General features: G+C 43.1%; 1 protein-coding gene across 2 annotated transcripts in view; it reads right to left on the minus strand.

Annotated features, from left to right (window-relative positions):
• The window catches only part of ESCO2 (establishment of sister chromatid cohesion N-acetyltransferase 2), a 769,905-nt gene that overhangs the window by 429,281 nt on the left and 322,714 nt on the right, over positions 1–17,910 (minus strand). For both annotated transcript variants that reach the window (XM_044062679.1, XM_044062678.1), the window contains exon 5: positions 4,471–4,560. In XM_044062679.1, coding sequence (XP_043918614.1) covers positions 4,471–4,560 — 90 coding nt within the window. The remainder of the gene's footprint in view (positions 1–4,470; positions 4,561–17,910) is intronic.

Here is a 17,910-nt window from a genome sequence, read left to right on the forward strand (position 1 = left end):
CTTTTTCTCTCCTGCAGGACTCTGGAACTGAAAGCGTGACAGTTAGAGCATGAGTCCTGCAGATAAAAGTACAGTTGTGTACACTTACCATAAATGTAGATGTTAGAGTGTATTCACTGTTGCAGTCATCACACTTGGGTTATCTGCATGCAGGTAAGCCCTCAGTCGGCCCGAATACCAGAGACTTAGTATTTCTGCATCGGGTGCTGTCGCTCCAGGACTGACATCAGGTCGTCAGGGTATAAAAACAGGCATTCGACACCATTACATCAGCTTTTCTTGCCCCAAATGTCAGGAACCCCCCAATAGGGAGCTAAGCTATGGTGGGAAACTCCCCACCAGTATAACGTAAATACCAATACCCCTTCCAAGGGGTGAGTAATACACAGAGAGTCTTTGGATTTCTGCGTCGGATGATGTCGCCTCTTCCATGATGTAAGGTAGTCAGGAGTTTAAAACATGCAGCCGATCCCATACATCAGTTTTTCTTGCCCAAGATGTCAGGAGCCCCCAAAATATGACGTAATTACATGGTGTGGAACACCTCCAGTATAAAGGAAATACCACTGCCATAAGATATGGCCAAAAAAGAGGATAGGAAGAAAGTATAGGTAAGTCAGGGGGCTGGAGGGAGGGTAACCAGGACTGCAACAGTGAATACACTCGAACATCTACATTTATGGTACGTGTACACAACTATACTATGTTCTTCATGTTTCACTGCTGCAGTCATTACACTTGGGTTGATTCCCAAAGCTGAGGAAGGGTGGAGGCAGTCAAGAAGTATTAGGGCTGGCTAGCAGGCCTTGTAAGACTGCTGTGGCAAATCCAGCTCTGTATTTAGAAAAGATAGGTAGGTGATAATGCGTGGTGAAGGTGTGCACAGAACTCCAGGTGGCAGCTTCCAGGAGCTGGTGGTGAGGTATCAGGGGTAAGACTGGATTCCATGAAGACATCATCTACAATATCCAGGACAGGGGGTATAGCTATAGGCCTGTGCTGAGGCAAATCTAAAAATTCCCTGAGTCTCTTTGTATTGTGGGTAGTCCTGGCATTCCCAGCAGAAATGCTCTCCAAGGGTATGCAAGGTTTCACTGAAAGAAAAGTTCTCTGGGGGGGGAATCCTCTGGATCTGAATCGTCATAGGTGGATAAGGGTATGTCCTGGTAATCAAGAGGGGTGAGAGTCATCGGACTCATGGTCTGTAGAATCAGAAGGAAAATCAATTCTTTGTCTTTTAGAAGGGGAAGGCTGGCTTTCCCTAATTAAAGAAATAAGGTCTTCAGCCATTCTAAGCATTTGTTTCTGTGGCATGGGAGCTTGAGAATGCGCTTTGGTCGGTTTCCCAGGCATAGTCCAAACTCTGGGCCTGAGAAATTCGGTAGTTTTAGTCAGAAATGAAGTAGTTTGTTTAATACGAACATCAGAAGGTCTGAATACACCCTCAGAATCCGGTGCCTGCACATATGCTTGTGAGGTACCTCTCCAGCAGGGCTTTTTAGAGGGAACCGCCTGGGGCTCCTCGAGCATGGGCTGTCCCTTTGGTAAAACGATGGGATTCGCACACAAAGCAGTGGGAGTTGGGGCAGAGTCCGAAGATATAGTCAGGGGCCTCGATCCAGTGGAGAGAACCCTTTCTACGTCAAATGCCGAGGGAGAATAAGTTTCCTGGGACACCAGTAAGGGAACCGTTCTCTCCGGATCCGATGCGAGAATCAGAGCAGGGCCCAAAGTAGACGGTGCTCCAAGGGGGGAAAAATTGACCCGGCAATGTCGGAGCCGATGGAAAAAGTTCCACATCCTTGGATCAGACACCCAGTTCTGGCTCGAAGAGCCACTCAAATCCGACATGCTCCAGGCAGCTGCCGGTGTCGAGGAGACAGATACCATCGGCGCAGACCCCCTGACTAAGGCCATCCCCGGATCTATATACTCTGAAACCGGGGGTATGATCGGAGAAGGAGATATTGGTGTAAAGAAGGGAAGCGAGCTCCCCCCTCCAGAGGGAGAGGGGGCTGGCAAGACTCCCATCTGAATCTGTGTGTGAACGAACCTCCTTATCATTTTATCCATGTCGACTTCAGAGAGGCTGCGGGTGGAGAGCGACGAAGCCACAGACTCCGACCTGGCGGGTCAAGGAACCGAGGCTCTAGAGGGTGGTCGGGGCTGCTCTGGCTCCGGAGAAAATCTAAGAGATCAGAGCCGAGGGGAGTCGCGGGGCATAGACTGACTCTTAGTGGGAGGTCCTGACGGAGCTGAAAGGACTGGGGACCTCTTTCGTTTCTCTGGACAGTGCTCTCTCCTTCTCTCTGCCTTTTCTGAACTCCACTGCCGCAGGTTTAGAAGTAGGAGGGTGGGTCCCAGCCTGGGAGGGAGGAGAAGGAAGGACAAGAGTAGAAGGAGAGAAGCAGAAGAGGAGGCGGCCTCCTCCGTAGAAGGTAGCAGGCTCTTCAAAGCTAACTTGGCCTGCTGATCCTTGTGGGTGAACGGGTTAAAACCCGTGTCCAAGTGGGTCACACCCAAACACAGCATGCAAACAGTGTGGCCATTAGTAGGTGACAATCTCTGGCCATACTCAGTGCACCTCTTAAACACTTGCTTGGGAAGATCTGCCATGTCCCACCAAAAGAGTAAAGTTTTAAGCAAGTTATTTTAACAAGTTATTTAAACTAGTTCTCACAACATACGCCACTCATCACACACTCAGGCAAGCACACAGAAGGCTGGGAGGGGGACAACTATACACAAACTACCTAACTACTTAAAAGCTACGAAATAAATGCTTTAACTCAAAACACCAGTGAGTGGAGGGGGAGAGGAAACCTACACTAACAAGTACACACACACAAAAAAACACTAATAAAGACAGAAACCCTACTCACAACTTGGAGCTCAGAATTACGATGCTTAGGCTAGCCGCAGCAAATGAGATCTGGGGGATGGAAAGTAGTGGTGGTGTATTATGGGTTAGGGGAGGAGCTTGGAGCAGATGCTAGTGAAGTTGTCGGTTTGTATCATATACGTATCCAGTATCCACAGGTTGAAGATCAAATGAAGTAAACTACTTCAGATCTGTAGTTAAATGTATAAAATAAATATTTTTTCTTCAGTGCTGTACAGCTCTCTGAGTAATGAAACATGCTTTACAAATAAAAATCTGACTAGGTTATTATAGTTTATGTGGCATAATCATAACATGCCAAATATCTCTCTGAAGCAAAAACACTGGAAATTATCAAAGTTATCTACAAGAGTTTAATTTCACAAACAAATTGTTGCAAATTTTGCTGGTGTTCAGTACTGCTGCCACTTCAATGCAGCCTGCAGCAAGTCAGCTACTTGGTTTGTTTTAATCTTCACAAAGTAATTGTACTCAAAAAGAAGAAGAAGATATTGTATAAAGTAAAATGTAGCTTCATTTGTTCACAGACTTAACTGTGACTTGCAGAATACCAGAAATTGTCTTCAGGCTGTATAAATATCAATAAAACCCTCTTAAGGATATATGCCTAATAAATATTCAAAAGAAGCAGAATGGCATTAGAGACAGTGTAGATTAATTACCCAGAAAACCTTGGCAGAATGAAGTTAAGCAGCTGTCTTTAAGAATGAAGAGGAACTAATTTGAACAGGCAGGTCAAACTGGCATCCCTTCACCACTAACCATGCAGTGCAAACAATCAGGTGGCATCATTACGCAGTGACAGAAAAAACATTTTTTTTCTTTATTTGTTTCTTTTTCCACTCTGCCTACCCATCCCAACTCCCCTGGACTAATTCCATTTTAGATTTGGGGCTGGAGAGGAGATATCAAGACATGTTTTTCCTATTAGATTCACCTCCCCCATCCCCCTCACACATGTGCAATGTCCATCACTGCTGGACCACTCCTCAGTTATGCAAAGATCTGATGTCAAGGTGCCTCACTCACCTTTAGACAGCACTTACCATTTGTTTCTCCATCTCCTCCAGAGAAAAATTTAACAAAATGGCATGTTCTGACCTTGTTTACCTCTCTCCTCTAGCACAGGATAAGCACACCTATCCCTAACAGCACGGGAATTTGTGAGAATACAAAGCTAATGATAGCACCTGAACAATTAAAGAATAAAGTGATAACTGCTTTGTAGAAAATAAATGACAAACTTCAAAAGGTTCTCCAATAACTATGTTTAAGAACTAAACAAACATAAAAAACTATGTGCATGAATAATACACACAGATAAACATGTACATATTTAAATTAAGATCATAAAATTTAATCAACCAAATCTTGCTAGACAGATCTTACCAACAGCAGCAACTGCAGAAGCCCTACAAGTATCAAAGACAAACCCCATGTCAAACAGCCTACAGTTCATCTAAGAAGAAATATGACAAGTATCTCATATAAATACAATGTAACCATTTAGCATTACTTTAAGACAAAACTGAAGAAGGTGGATGTAGGGTCTCATGAAATCAAAGTACCTTTTTTACAGCATATTTTGGATCATCTGGAAATACAACAATAATCTTCCCGTCCCAGTACTCTGCCATTGTGCGTTCTTTCTTCCATCCCTGCAAGGAAACAAGAAAAATTGCTGTTTCTAATACAGTGCCTTGATAGAGAAAGTCTGCCTCAAGTGCACAGATTGCATTTTTTTTAAAACACCTTTATCACTCGAGACACAGGCAAACTTACATTCATATAAAAGTAACCAAGCCACATTAAGTTCACATTTGCAAATATTAAACATCACATATGTTGTCATATATCCTATAATCTAAGCAACATTACATAAATTATTCAGTTCCTGCTTTCTCTTAAACCTCATTCCTCCTCCAAAACATTTTTTTCTGCATGTATTGTTCCCACAGTTTCCATTTTTTTTTCTATGTTACTGACTCCTTTTCTAAATATGCCACTTGCTGTTCTTACTCTTAGAATTCTTATGATGTACAGGAGTGGGTTCTCGAAGAGGCTCCTTAATGCCTGGACAATTGCAAGATCATTCTGATGGACGGACAGCTAACATTTTTTTTTATGCCAATTGGCACTCTAAGAATGTTCTTAACAGAGAAGGTTCCAGTTGGAATTTTGGTAGGTTTACTGTATCCCCCAAGGACAGGCATAACTGGAGCACGTACTCTCTTACTAATATATTTTTTCATGTGACAGCACTGAATAGTCTCGTCAAGATAAGGGAAAAAGTTTAATTCCCAGACATGTATGGGGAGCAAGTGAAGCCATGCATTTTTAGTGAACACTAAAGGGCAGTGGGGAGACCAAATGTCAGTGCTTTGAATTTCAAATGAGTGGCTTCTACTGATTAGCATAAAAATCTTCTGAATGGTTTGGCTATCTTGATAAGCATTCTGGGGATCCAAAGAGCACATCTAATTTCTTAATTACAGGCATAGCAGGATGAATCTCACCATAACCATCCAGAAGGACTCCTTCACATATTGCTTTAGGTGGCAGAGTCCTGAGTCTTTCTGGAAATCAAGAACGGAAATATATGGACTCTTTTTGAACTGGTGGATCACCCTGGATGGCTATTTTGAAGGAGCACTTTCACCTCTTGTTCTGTTACCTTCTTCTGAAGGTGTAATTTAGGTACATATTTAAAAATAGCATTGCGTAACCACTGGATACGATTTTCCTGACCCACATATCTTGCATGACGGCCAGACACACAATAGGATGCAAGGACAGACAGCCACAGTTTGGGAAAGCCCATCAGTGGTTTTGGTTTGATACCAGTTTTATCTCGAATAGGACCCACAAAACCCTTGTTGTGTGAAACAACTCTGCCTTTCTAGCAATGGATACCATAGGTAATCCCTTTCCAAAAGCCTTGTATATAAAGGGTGCTTGTTCTGGAACTATTGGGATTTATTAAATCAAAGGTTCTGTGCACGCTTTTGATTTCTTTGAGAAGATTTTTGTGGGGCCAAGAAGATTACCCCAACAGCTGTAAGCAGTTTACCCCACTGCTCACCTTACTGCAGCTTATCCTTCACCTTCTGACCAAGCAAGGATTATCAGTCTGATAAGGCAATCACAAATGCTGCCCTAAATGTCCTGCAAATCCAGTGAACAGAAGTGAGGCTTGATGCAGCAGTGTGATGCCTTAACAAACTGCTCCATCTGCTGTGTGGAGTAACAACTTCATAAACAAAGTGATAGAGCCAATGTTTTGAGGTTTTGGGCGAATTCTACACCGCAAAGTCGACACCTGGTAAAGTGCAGATCTTGGAGATCCCGAAGCAGGAGCTGCTGGGAACAAGGCTACCACTTCTGTCAGACATTTGGTAAAGACCCTGGGGTCACAGAAAGTCCAAAAGGCATAGTGGAGAACTGGTTATGAGAAGAAGAAAAAGTTAAAAAAAATTCCTGAAGACAGCGTCAATAGGAATGTGGAGGTAAGCATCATTCAAATCTAGGGACACCAGAAAAGTCTGAGGAAGCAGCAAAGTAAAGGGTGTCTGCATAGACAGCATCCTTCAGAAAGGTGTTCAGAAAGGAAAGCTCCAAAATGGGCCTCCAAGACCCCTCCTTCCTGCAAATCAGAAACATCCTGGAATAAAACGGTGTGCCCTGCTAAGAAAGGATGACAATCTGGATGGTCCCAGTGTCAAAAGATCCTGAAGGGCTACAGGAAAATGAGAGGTTGAGAAGGAAGAGGCTGGGGAAAGACCTGAGAAGGAAAGGACTTCAAAACCATAAAATAATCTATTTGGATAATGGAAATTACCCATGATTCTGAGATTGTCTTTTCTGTTTGGCAACAGGCTGAGTCAACCTGAGGGACAGCAGAATCTGGCCAATGGGTTAAAGAGGCTGAATGTCAAACAGAAATAGATCTACCAAGGAAGAAAGGCTTCTGGTCTTTAGAACCATGGGAAGACTTGTCAGGAAAAAGGTCTCTTGGAGGCACGCTTGCTACGAGAAGGCAGTCTAGGCTGCCAATATAAAAAGGAAGGCTTACAGAGATAATTCCCTTGAAACCTAAGAACAGGAGAATGAAATATTGGTTTCAGATCCTGCATAACTTCACCTTTATCCTGTTGGACCTTAAAACATTCATCATCAGCAGCACAAACATTTTGATTATTCAAGGGGAAATCAAATAATGTAGCCTTGATGTCATCAGAAAGAGCATGTAAGCACAGCAAAAAGTACCTCCTCATCACATAACCAGATTCAGCACAGTTAGAAGAAACATCAGCAGTGTCAAGGTTATACTTAATAGAATGCTGAGCCACCTGAGAAGCAGTACTCAAAAGGGAAACAGCATAAGTCTTTGCCTCAGAAACAGGCAGAGTAGTCGGGATGCCCCCAAGTTTAGCCAGAAGAGCTTAGGTTCATAGGTGTTTACTAGGCTAATGACCACAAGGGCCTTTTTTTTTTTTTTTTTTTTTTTAAGTCTAGCTATGCATCCCAAATCTCTGACAAGCTCTGGTACCCTTGATAAGAATATTTATAAGCATGGTCCTGGGAGACAAACCATTTACAACCTGCCTGTGTCCATTAGAGATACAGGTCCCAAACCAGGGATAAAATTCCTGTTCCACATCCAATTGTCTAATTTATACTTAAATTGGGTTAGGGGTAACTCTGCCTCACATGGATAGGGAGCTTGTTTCACAGAAGGGGTTAGTCTCTAGGATACATACCCGTCTCTCCAGCAGGTCCTATTTATTATCACAGACAAGGATTAAGCCTTTAGAATGAGTAATTTGGGTAATGCAAGAGGTTCATCAGAGACGGGTCTGACCATGCCTAGTATGCCAAGTATAGATCTCCCCTCAACAGCCTTGTAGGAGATAGAGTACAGGGATAGGGCCTTGAAGTCTGCAAAATACATGTTCCTTACACCCTTTAATCTTTTAGTGAAGAACTTCTGTGGACATTCCAGTTGGTGGATATGCCTGGTTAGGTACATACCAAAGGGGGTACTGTACTCTGTGATAAGTCTGATGAATGCCAAATACAGTGGCACAATGACATCCTTGGACTCAGATGCCATAATTTTATTTATAAGTTGCACAACATAGAATCATTTTCACACTACTGTAGACACGTGATGGTCAAAGGCTAGATTACTGTCTGTGCGTGTCACCAAGTCCTTGACTACTGGGCCAACTTGAAGGGGTGTGTTGCAAATATGACAGTAAGCAGGGGGTGAATGACTTCCCGAAGGATAGTATTATACATTTCCTGGCATTTAGTTTTAGTCTATGGTTCTGACACCAGTTATTTGTCTGTGATAGCCCTTCTTGGACAAAATTTGTGTTGGTGGGCAATTCAATGACAGCTCCTAATTTGCAATTATCTGCAAACTTAGTCAGCCAGAGGTCAGCGACATTGGCCTTGACTTCAGAGAAGTAAATACCAAAAATGGAGAGGTCACAGGACTGATCCCCAAGGAACTCCACTTGTAACTGGAGTCTTTGTAGAGATGGACTCCCCAATTCTAACTTCTTGGGTTCTGTGAGTCAGCGGCTATCCATTGGTTGATATAAGGGTTTATACCGAACATCTCAAATTTGTCAACAATCCCCAAATAGGGTATCGTGTCAAATGCCTTGGTCAGGTCAAGGTAGGCATTTTGTGCTCATCCATAGCTTTGGTGTACTTCTCAAAGAAGTCCACCAGGGTGAGAAGGCATGACCTGCCCTTGATGAAACCAAACTGCGTTACATCCGATGTCTGGAGGTTTTCCAAGTCATCATCGATAATTTCCATGACTAATTTTCATGGCTTTACATACAGGACTTGAGACTTATGGGTCTGAAGAGTCCACGTTCTGTAGATGGCCCACATTTGTCCAGACGGAAGACTGCTGCTGTCCTCCATTCATGAGGCATGAAGCCTATTTGGAGGCTACAGTTAAACAGCAGTTCCAGAAAGCATGATAGGTCATGTTTCTCGCTACTCATAATGCACCCTGAGATGCTGTTTAGGGCCATTAATGCAGTGTTCTTTGCCTTAGAGCATTAAGAACATGTTTCCTATTGAAAGCAGGGGGAATAATATTTCAAGGTATTTCCTGAGGGAAGGTTGAGGAGGAGAGAGGGGTAAAGTTGGAGCAGAATTTCTAGGCCTGTAGGTTTGCTATATCTTCTGGTTTAGTGTAGGAGGTTCCATTTACAATGAACCCTGCACACAATTGTGCATTACCTTTGAGCTAATACATACCTGGCCATATGGGCCTGATAGCTAAAAGCTTAGAAAGATGAAGTAGCAGAAGTGCACACTTTTCCCACACCTATCTATTATATGACTATCCTAATCAGAAAGTAAAAGCTTAGAAAAGGGCAAAAGCTTAAATGGCTTATCAGTACTTAGAGAAACGATAGCTGGGTCAGAGGAAGGATTCTTACACAAAACTTTTTGAGCTTCAGTCACCCTTACATCAGCTTTAACTAGTCTAGGAAGTTCAGCTTTAACTAGTCTAGGAAGTTCACAGCCCTGCCCAGATTCAATGAGGGCACATGAACCTCTTCCCTCACAAACATCTGGGGAACACAACCCAAATGACACATAGCCCGCAGGGTGACACTCAACCACAGCCAATAAAGCAAAACAACGTACCGAACACGAGTCATAGGTGACTCTATAGTCAGGCACACGTATGTCCCACTCACCTGGCTAAACAAGAAGGTTACTGTCAGCTGCCTGTCGGGTGCTAGGATTCACAACATAACCCACGCACTCAGGTCACTCCACAACAAGTACAAATATGACTCTGTCATTGTCCATGTTAGTGTGAACGACCTGAGACGTATCTCCCTGGACTACATGAAGAGAGACACGGAAGAGCTCTCCGATCTTGTAGCCCAGGCAGGTATGACCCTAGCCCTGAGTAGAATTCTGCCATCACCCAGAATGATGCCGCAGTACAAAGACAAAATGAATGACTTCAACAATTGGCTAAGCTTCTGGTGCCATTCTAAAGAGATCCAGTATCTGTCTGAATGGGATGACATGGTCGACAGACCACGATGCTTTGCCAGAAATGGCCTGCACCTGCCACCCCCTGGGATTCCGGATACCGGCTAAGGTTCTTGCTGCCCCTATAGTGCCTTTTTTAGGCAAGGTTCAAATGACAAATTCACCACCATAACAGGAACAGGCAAGCAAAAACTAAGGGTGATACTACTCGATGCTAGAAGTCTAAATCTCAAAATGCACTCACTCGAGGCACTCCTTAAAATGGAGAACATCGATATCTGAGCAGTGACTGAGACCTGGTTCAACACTACTAACAAACTCCTGTTGTCCACCACGGCAGTAAAACTTAATAAAATGAAAACTTTAATAAAAGAATATAACATAAAACAAGCAGTCCTCAGTCTTCCGATAAGTGCTTTCGGCAAATATGCCTTCCTCAGATCGTAAAAATGGACTGTTCAGCTTTTGTATTTATAAGGCACCACAGCCATTCATCTGTGACAAGCCCATGGTGCAAACCAAAAGGAGGCCAACTAGCAAAGAGGTATAATTTCCTTCATTATAGTTAAAGGCGCAGTACTTCTTTTTACTATGAGATTGTATATGAGAAAACTAGTAGCTATGTATGTGAATACATTATATGAATGAAGCAACATTCAAGTAAGCTTGCTGATCGTATTCCTTCTACTCCTAAGCGCAGGTTTTAAAGGCACAATAGTATTCAAGCCTGGTAATCTGTTCGCTCTTTAATTATCCAGCATGTTTCCCTTAACTCTGTGCAATTATGAACATCGCCTCCTCTTGTGGTCTGACAGACTGCCTCTATGGCCTTAAATACAAAGTGATGAGAAGGATACTGTACTATATGGGCTGCTAGGGCATTATTGGGATCTTTCTGTTTGATATCCCTTAAATGTCTAAGGATACGTTCCTTAAGAAGTTGATCTGTTTTGCCAACATAGAAAGCACTACATTGGCAGCAATATTGGCAGTATATAATGTGGGAACTAGTACAACCAGCATAAACATTAAAATTGTACTGTTGCCTGGAGTATGGATGTACAAAAGTATTGGAGCTGTCAATGGAGTTGCAAGCTTTGCACCTCAGGCATTTGAAAGTGCCCGTTCTGTTAGAATTGGGCCTATTTCTTTCAAAACCATCTTTGTTGCAAATGAGACGTTTCAAATCTTTCTTATTCTTATATATAGGAATCCGGGCTGTTCCCATACAATGTCTTTTATTTTGTCATCAGTTGTCAATACTGGCAAAAAATTCCTAATAACTTCACATACTTGCTTATTGTCAGCAGTGTATGTTAACAAACATTTAAGTTGCTGTGACTGAGTTTTAAAATCCAGACTCTCATGATGACTCGATGTGGATTCAGAGAAGTAGAGACGTCCCTTTCCTCTCCTTAATTCCTGTAGGTCATGCTTCAGTCTTAAATTCTTTCTTTTATAAGATCTTTTACTTAGATGCGTCTCAATATTTCTCTGTTCTGCTACAAAGTCTTCATTCTCAGTACGTAATATTGAAGTTCTTAAGATCTGATTCTCAAAGATGTTATCAAAGGTATGTCCCGGGTGCATACTCCCTCTACGCAGATAATGATTTCTCCAGGTTTCTTTTTTATGAATTACTGTACTGATACCTCTATCAGGGTGTAGATGGATCTTTACATCCAGAAATTCTATAGTCTCCGAAGAGTGTTTGACCACAAACTCTAGAAAATCTGTGCTCTCACTGATTAAGTTAACAAAAAGGTCCAATGGTGTAGAGCTGCCTCTCCAAAGGATAAAGACATCATCCACAAAACGACCGTAGTACACTAGATATTGTTTCCAGGTACTAGGCAACAGTTTATTGTGTTCCCACTCAGCCAGTACCAAATTGGAGCAACTATTTGCGTACGGGGTGCCCATAGCCACACCCCATGTCTGCAAATAGAAAGAGTCCCCGTATATAAAGATGTTATTTTCCAATACGAATTCCAGCAAGGAACATACTGGTTCTGCTTCCATACTATTCCTAGCTAAGAAAGATCTTATTGCCTGTAGACCATAGTCATTTGGAATCACCGTAAACAAACTCTTGATGTCCATTGTCACTAGTAGCAAATCTTCATATTTTTTAAGACCCTTGCTAACTAAAAAAAGTTTTTCCAGAAAGTCTCCTGAGTCCTTCAATACAGTTCCTGCTAGTGGCAGGCCCTTCTTTAATTCATTCTCCACGTACATGGAAACAGGTTCAGTTACCCACCCCCTTCCAGAAACTATGGGACGTAGGGGTGGGTCAACTGGATCCTTGTGAATTTTGGGGAGTCCGCTGATGTATGGAAACATAGGTTTAGGGCAATCAAAGAACTCGTATAGTTCTTGTGAGATATTTGTCTATCAATAGGTCATATAGGTGGCTGCGAAAACGATCTACCTTAGTCGTAGATTCACTATAACTTAGTCTCTTATACATTCTTTCATCATCCAACATAGAGCATTTTGTGCCTGTACCATATGGCTTCCATCACCACTATACATCCTCCCTTATCAGCAGGCTTGATGACCAAACTATGTTTCCTTTAGCTGCTTCAGCATCTCATTCTCATTAGTGGTTAAGTTGAAGAAACGTCCTTGTCCTTTGGTTGTGTTGCCCCTTAGTTTGATGATTTCATCTTCATGTAATCTTAAGAACATCTCCACTGGTAGAGGATTAGGGGGAACAAAGCTACTAAATTTTGTATAAGGTAGCCGTCTACTGTCATTAGCTTGTCCAAAAGTACACTTTAATGCAAGGTTCCTGCAAAACATTCTGATATGCAGCATAAATTCACTAATATCAGACGGTAAGGCTGGAATAAAACTCAGGCCGTTGTCAAACAAGGAAATCATATCAGGGCTTAAAATCTTATTAGAAAGATTCACTACTAAACATGATTCAGATCCAATAAAAGTGTAAGCTTCCTTCTTTTCCGTTCTTGACTCTGTGTTCTTTGAGTCCTGTATTGACTGAATTTGGAAAAAAATGGCAATGGCCAATTTATCGGTGCATGCATTCCCTTTTCTTTCGGCCTAGTTGCTAGATTAGAGGCTAGGGGAGCATTCTTGTTGCCGGTTTCTGCAACCATAGTGGCTGTACTGCTAGACGCTTCTCTTGAATCGGTTTCTGATATCATAAAATTGGGGGTCGGTACTGATGAGGTAAGAATGGCAGGGTTGTGAATGGAGGGTTCCAAATCAGCTAAACTGACATGAGTAATCACATCTTCTCCATAAAGTCTAGAAAAATGTACCTTCTTCCTTATATGATGGTAAAGCACCCCACCCCTTACTATTGGATTCCTCTCTTGGCCATTCAATGATTTGGCCTCTTACAAAATCCTGATGGTCACGGGCTAGCTTTTTAACCTTCTGCTGTCTTAGCTTCGCTTCATAAGCATTCAAGCTGATCCGTAACTGCTCTACGCTATCCAGATGTGAGTCATGCAGCTCTAAGCTTTCCAATTCAGTCTGCTTAGTTGATATAATTGCTGCCATCCTTTCCTCTTCCGGCTTGAAGAATTCTATCAGCAAGTGCATGTATTGTCGACTTGTTTCAAGATTTATAATTTGCCATTTTGCAAGCAGATCCAGATAAGTGTTCCCATATGAGGGTAAACACTTCACTTGCACCTGCTTCAAGGCTCCAGAGAGCACTCCTGCACTACCAGGCTATAACTCATACGTCACTTTTAGGCCATGTAACCTGGACCGGAACACCAATGGCGGAGGTGTGTCCATAATCATTAAGGATATACACACCTCCAGGCTAGTTGCTCAGCATAATGCAGCCAACTTTATCCAAGTGCAACTAACTCTGGGCAAAACTGCAATCCAAATTGTATCTTGCTACAGGTCACCCATCATGCCCCAGGATTCCCACTCCTCTTTTCTTGATGTACTGGAAAATATTAGGGCTCAACCAAACACCCTAATAATGGGCGATTTCAACTACCCCACCATTAACTGGGAAAACTACGCATGTACCAACTCCTTCTCAACGCTTTCTGGAATTCATAAACTCCAATGCACTGGATCAATTTATCCACCACCAGGGGCAACAATATCCTAGATCTAGTCATTACCAACATGAGTGACCGGTGTTCCACACGTGAAGTCAATGCCTAATTGGTCCGATCCGACCATAAGATAACCACATCCTGCGCCCCCCCCTATTAAGGAACCCATGGTAAAAATTTCTCCAAAGTCAACCTCATGCTTCTTAAGACAGAAGTGGTGAACTTCATGACACCCATGCAGATGGACAATACAGTTATGACTACTGAATCCTACACAACTGCACTTTAAGCACTTACATGAGTGCATGGATCGTGCTATCCCAAACAGAACCAAGACGCTATCCTCCAAAATAAGGAAGCCAATCTGGTGGTCCCCTGCCATAAACAAACTGTACAACAGAAGGAAGAAACTGTTGCAAAAAGAGAGTAAAATCCCATGAGTGGAAGAGCTCCCTGGTCAGCCTTAGTAAAAAGCTACAATCCCTGATAAAACCCTCCAAAGCTAGTTACGAAAACAAAATCGCCACTGATTCTAAAGACAACCACAAAGCATTCTATAGCTATGTAAAGAATCCCAATAGCAACACTCAGATCTGCTCTGATATACAGCACAATGGCACTAAATATACAGACCCAACTGATATTTCCAACATCCTGGCAGATAGGTTTAGTGTTAACTTTACCCCCCCTCACCCCCTAAAGAGCCCATATCTATATCGGAAGAATGCAAAGTTCCTGTAACCAAGGCTACACAGGTAAAAACCACACTCTCCAAAGCCAAGAACACAGCATCCATGGGACCAGACAACATCCCAGGCTGCGTTCTACACGAACTACAGAATGAACTGGCACATCATCTAAGTACCATGTTCAATCATAGCCTAACCTCAGGCTTTGTGCCTGCTGAATAGCGCACAGCGACGGTTATCCCACTCCACAAGGGGGTAGCCACCACGGACCCCGGGAACTACCGCCCCATTAGCCTGATGAGCCTGGTCTGCAAGGCCATGGAAAGTAGCATCATGGGACTTCTAAACAAAGACACTGGTAATCTCCAAACTCTGGACTCCACCCAGTTCGGGTTTGTAAAAGGCAGATCATGTCTCCTAAACCTGATAGACTTCTTTGAAGCAGTCAACAAAGCCGTAGACAAGGGTAAGGTGGTTCACACAGACTATTTAGATCTTGCCAAGGCTTTCGACACCATCCCCCTCTCTGGAATTATAGATAAACTCACTAAACTAGGTATAAATCCCTACGTCACAAGATGGGTTGTCAAATGGCTCACTGACAGAACCCATACTGTGAAAGTAGCAGACTCCAAATCCGACTTCAGACCAGTGACAAGTGGAGTACCACAGTGTTCAGTCCTGGGTCTTCTACTGTTTGGTATCGACTTCAATGAAGTACAGGCTAACACAGAAGGTCTTTGGCTAACAAAGTTCGCAGATGACTGCAAACTAGGAGCCATAATCTAAACTCCTAATGATGTGGACCATCCTACAAAAGGGCCTCACTGAGACAGATGCCTGGTGTCAAAGCCATGGCCTCAAGCTCAGTGCCAGAAAGTGCATTGTTATCCCCTTTGGTAAAAACTCTGTACCCATGAACTACAACATAGGCGGTAGTATACTTAACACCGAAAGTGTGATAAAAGACCTTGGGACACAAGGTTGGGAGGGTGGCCTAATGGTTAAGGTGTTTGCCTTACACACACAAGGTGCAGGGTTTGAGTCTCACAAGGGATAATTGGCTAGGCTTAAAAATGGCTCACAAGGGCAGTTAGCTTAGTACTAACCTATGAACCTATAAGTGGACAGTAGTCTCTCCCTTTGATAATCACATTGCCACAGTAGTCAGGAAATCCTTCTACGTGGCACACCTCATCACAAAAGGTTTCTCATTCATAAAAACAGAGGTCATTGTTCCCCTCGACTCATCACTCATTAGACCCATTATAGAGTACAACGCCCCTTTTGGTATGTACCTCACAAGACATCTACAGCAACTGGAAAGGCTGCAGAAATACCTCACAAAGAGGATTACCGGCCTCAAACAGATGCCCTACGCAGACAGTCTCAAAATACTCCAGCTTTACTCCGTCACATATCGCCTACTCAGAGGTGATCTCTGCCTAATATACAAAGCTATGTCAAACCCAGAGTTGCTGGAAATGCTCCACTTAAAAAAATCCCAATCCCTCCGAGCTACACGCTCTAGGGACCTAAACCTCGTCACCACAATAAATAGAACATGCTGGAGGGACAGATTCCTGTCCCAGAGACTACCCATACTCTGGAATAAACTACCTATCTATATCAAACAAAGGTCCTCATTAGCACTCAAGAAAAATCTTGATGATTGGATAGGAAATAGGAAATTCACCCTGGGGATCACCTCTGTGGCTCTGCTCGACAGTGGCACACGAAAATCATTTTCTTGGGTGGCAAAACCCAGGGTACCTTTTTGGCTGGGCTTGTATAGGCCACAGGGTCGATAGCATAGTACCTACCTAGGAACCTATGAACCTCTAGGTTCCTCCAATATAATCAGCCATGGTTCCCTGTACAAATCTATAGCAGACATAGGTGCATGCTCAGCAGATGTGTATGCAGGTAGCCCCATGCCAGCCTTCAACTCAATCACGACAGAGGGAGTGGACATAGGCATGGAAAATCCTTGGGTTCTTCATCCAAGCTGATGGAGACAGATTTAGAGTGTACTTTAATGTGGGGGCAGGTGGATTCAGAAGCCATAGTACCACGCTTAAGTTTTAAGCACTCGTTCTTCAGTTAAATAGAAAGGTACAATAGATGACTGAAGAGAGTTCTCTGGATAAATGCCTGGAAAATCTCACAAGGGGTATGGTCGTCTACTGAAACCAAACAAAAAATGCACTTTTTACGTCTATCTTTATGGGAAATCTGCCCCCTACACTCACATTTCCCCTTCCTGGATGACATGTAAAAGGCAAACAAACGAGAAAAAAATGGAAGGAACCCCCACCTCCCAATGGGGCACTTATCTTTAGTAGGCTCGGTAACTGAACAAACACTACAAATATCTTGCAGACTGAATTCAAGGTAGCATTCAGACTGGCAGCAAAGACGTTCAGAGAATAAGGTACTCATACATCACCTAAACACCTTATGCCTTAGATGTAGGACATACATCTGATATATGGCAGCTGTAAGTTATAAAGGCTTAGTTACACTTGCCAGATATTCAACTAACCTCGGCAGGATATCTCAAATGTAAAGAACACTGCAGCAGTGATAAGGAAGGGCACCTTTATTATTAAAGGAGTCAAAGGAATGTGTAGAGGAGATCTGGGAGCCATGTATGGATTACAGCCTCCCTCTGTCACAGTCCCTTGTGAGGGATTGGAGCAAAGAAACTGCTGCACCCTGTGTTGTAAAGTGTTGCAAACAGACAACAGCACGGCTAGCCCCAAAGGCTGAAAAATCTGTCCTGACTATTGTGGTTTGACAGACAACGCACGAGGCATCAGAAACCTCCTGTTTAATTCCCATGATGTGCATGGCTACCAGAAATAGTTGAGAAAACATCCCTCATTGCCACACCTTCAAGGCCTCTTGACACAGGGGACGAGATAAATTAACCCCCTTGATTGATGATGTACAGAACACCACCACATCGTCAGTCTGAATCGAAATCGCAACTTTGGGGAGATGGTCATAATAAGCCTGCAACACCAGGAGAACTGCTCTCATCTCTAAAAGAATGATGTGCAGACTGGCCTCTAACGGAGGCCAGGTACCTTGGACAGTTTTCCACTGTAATGCACCCTGCTGGAAGGAGTTTGTGGCCACTGTGGCTGGGAAAGAACAGAAAGGCATCCTGAGGAGACATGGCCAGATGTCAACCGCCATGAAATGTGATAAGTCTCTAAGT

The sequence above is a fragment of the Protopterus annectens genome, chromosome 2.part1 (genome assembly GCF_019279795.1).
Source record: "Protopterus annectens isolate FY-2018-M chromosome 2.part1, PAN1.0, whole genome shotgun sequence".
Taxonomy (NCBI): Eukaryota; Metazoa; Chordata; order Ceratodontiformes; family Protopteridae; genus Protopterus; species Protopterus annectens.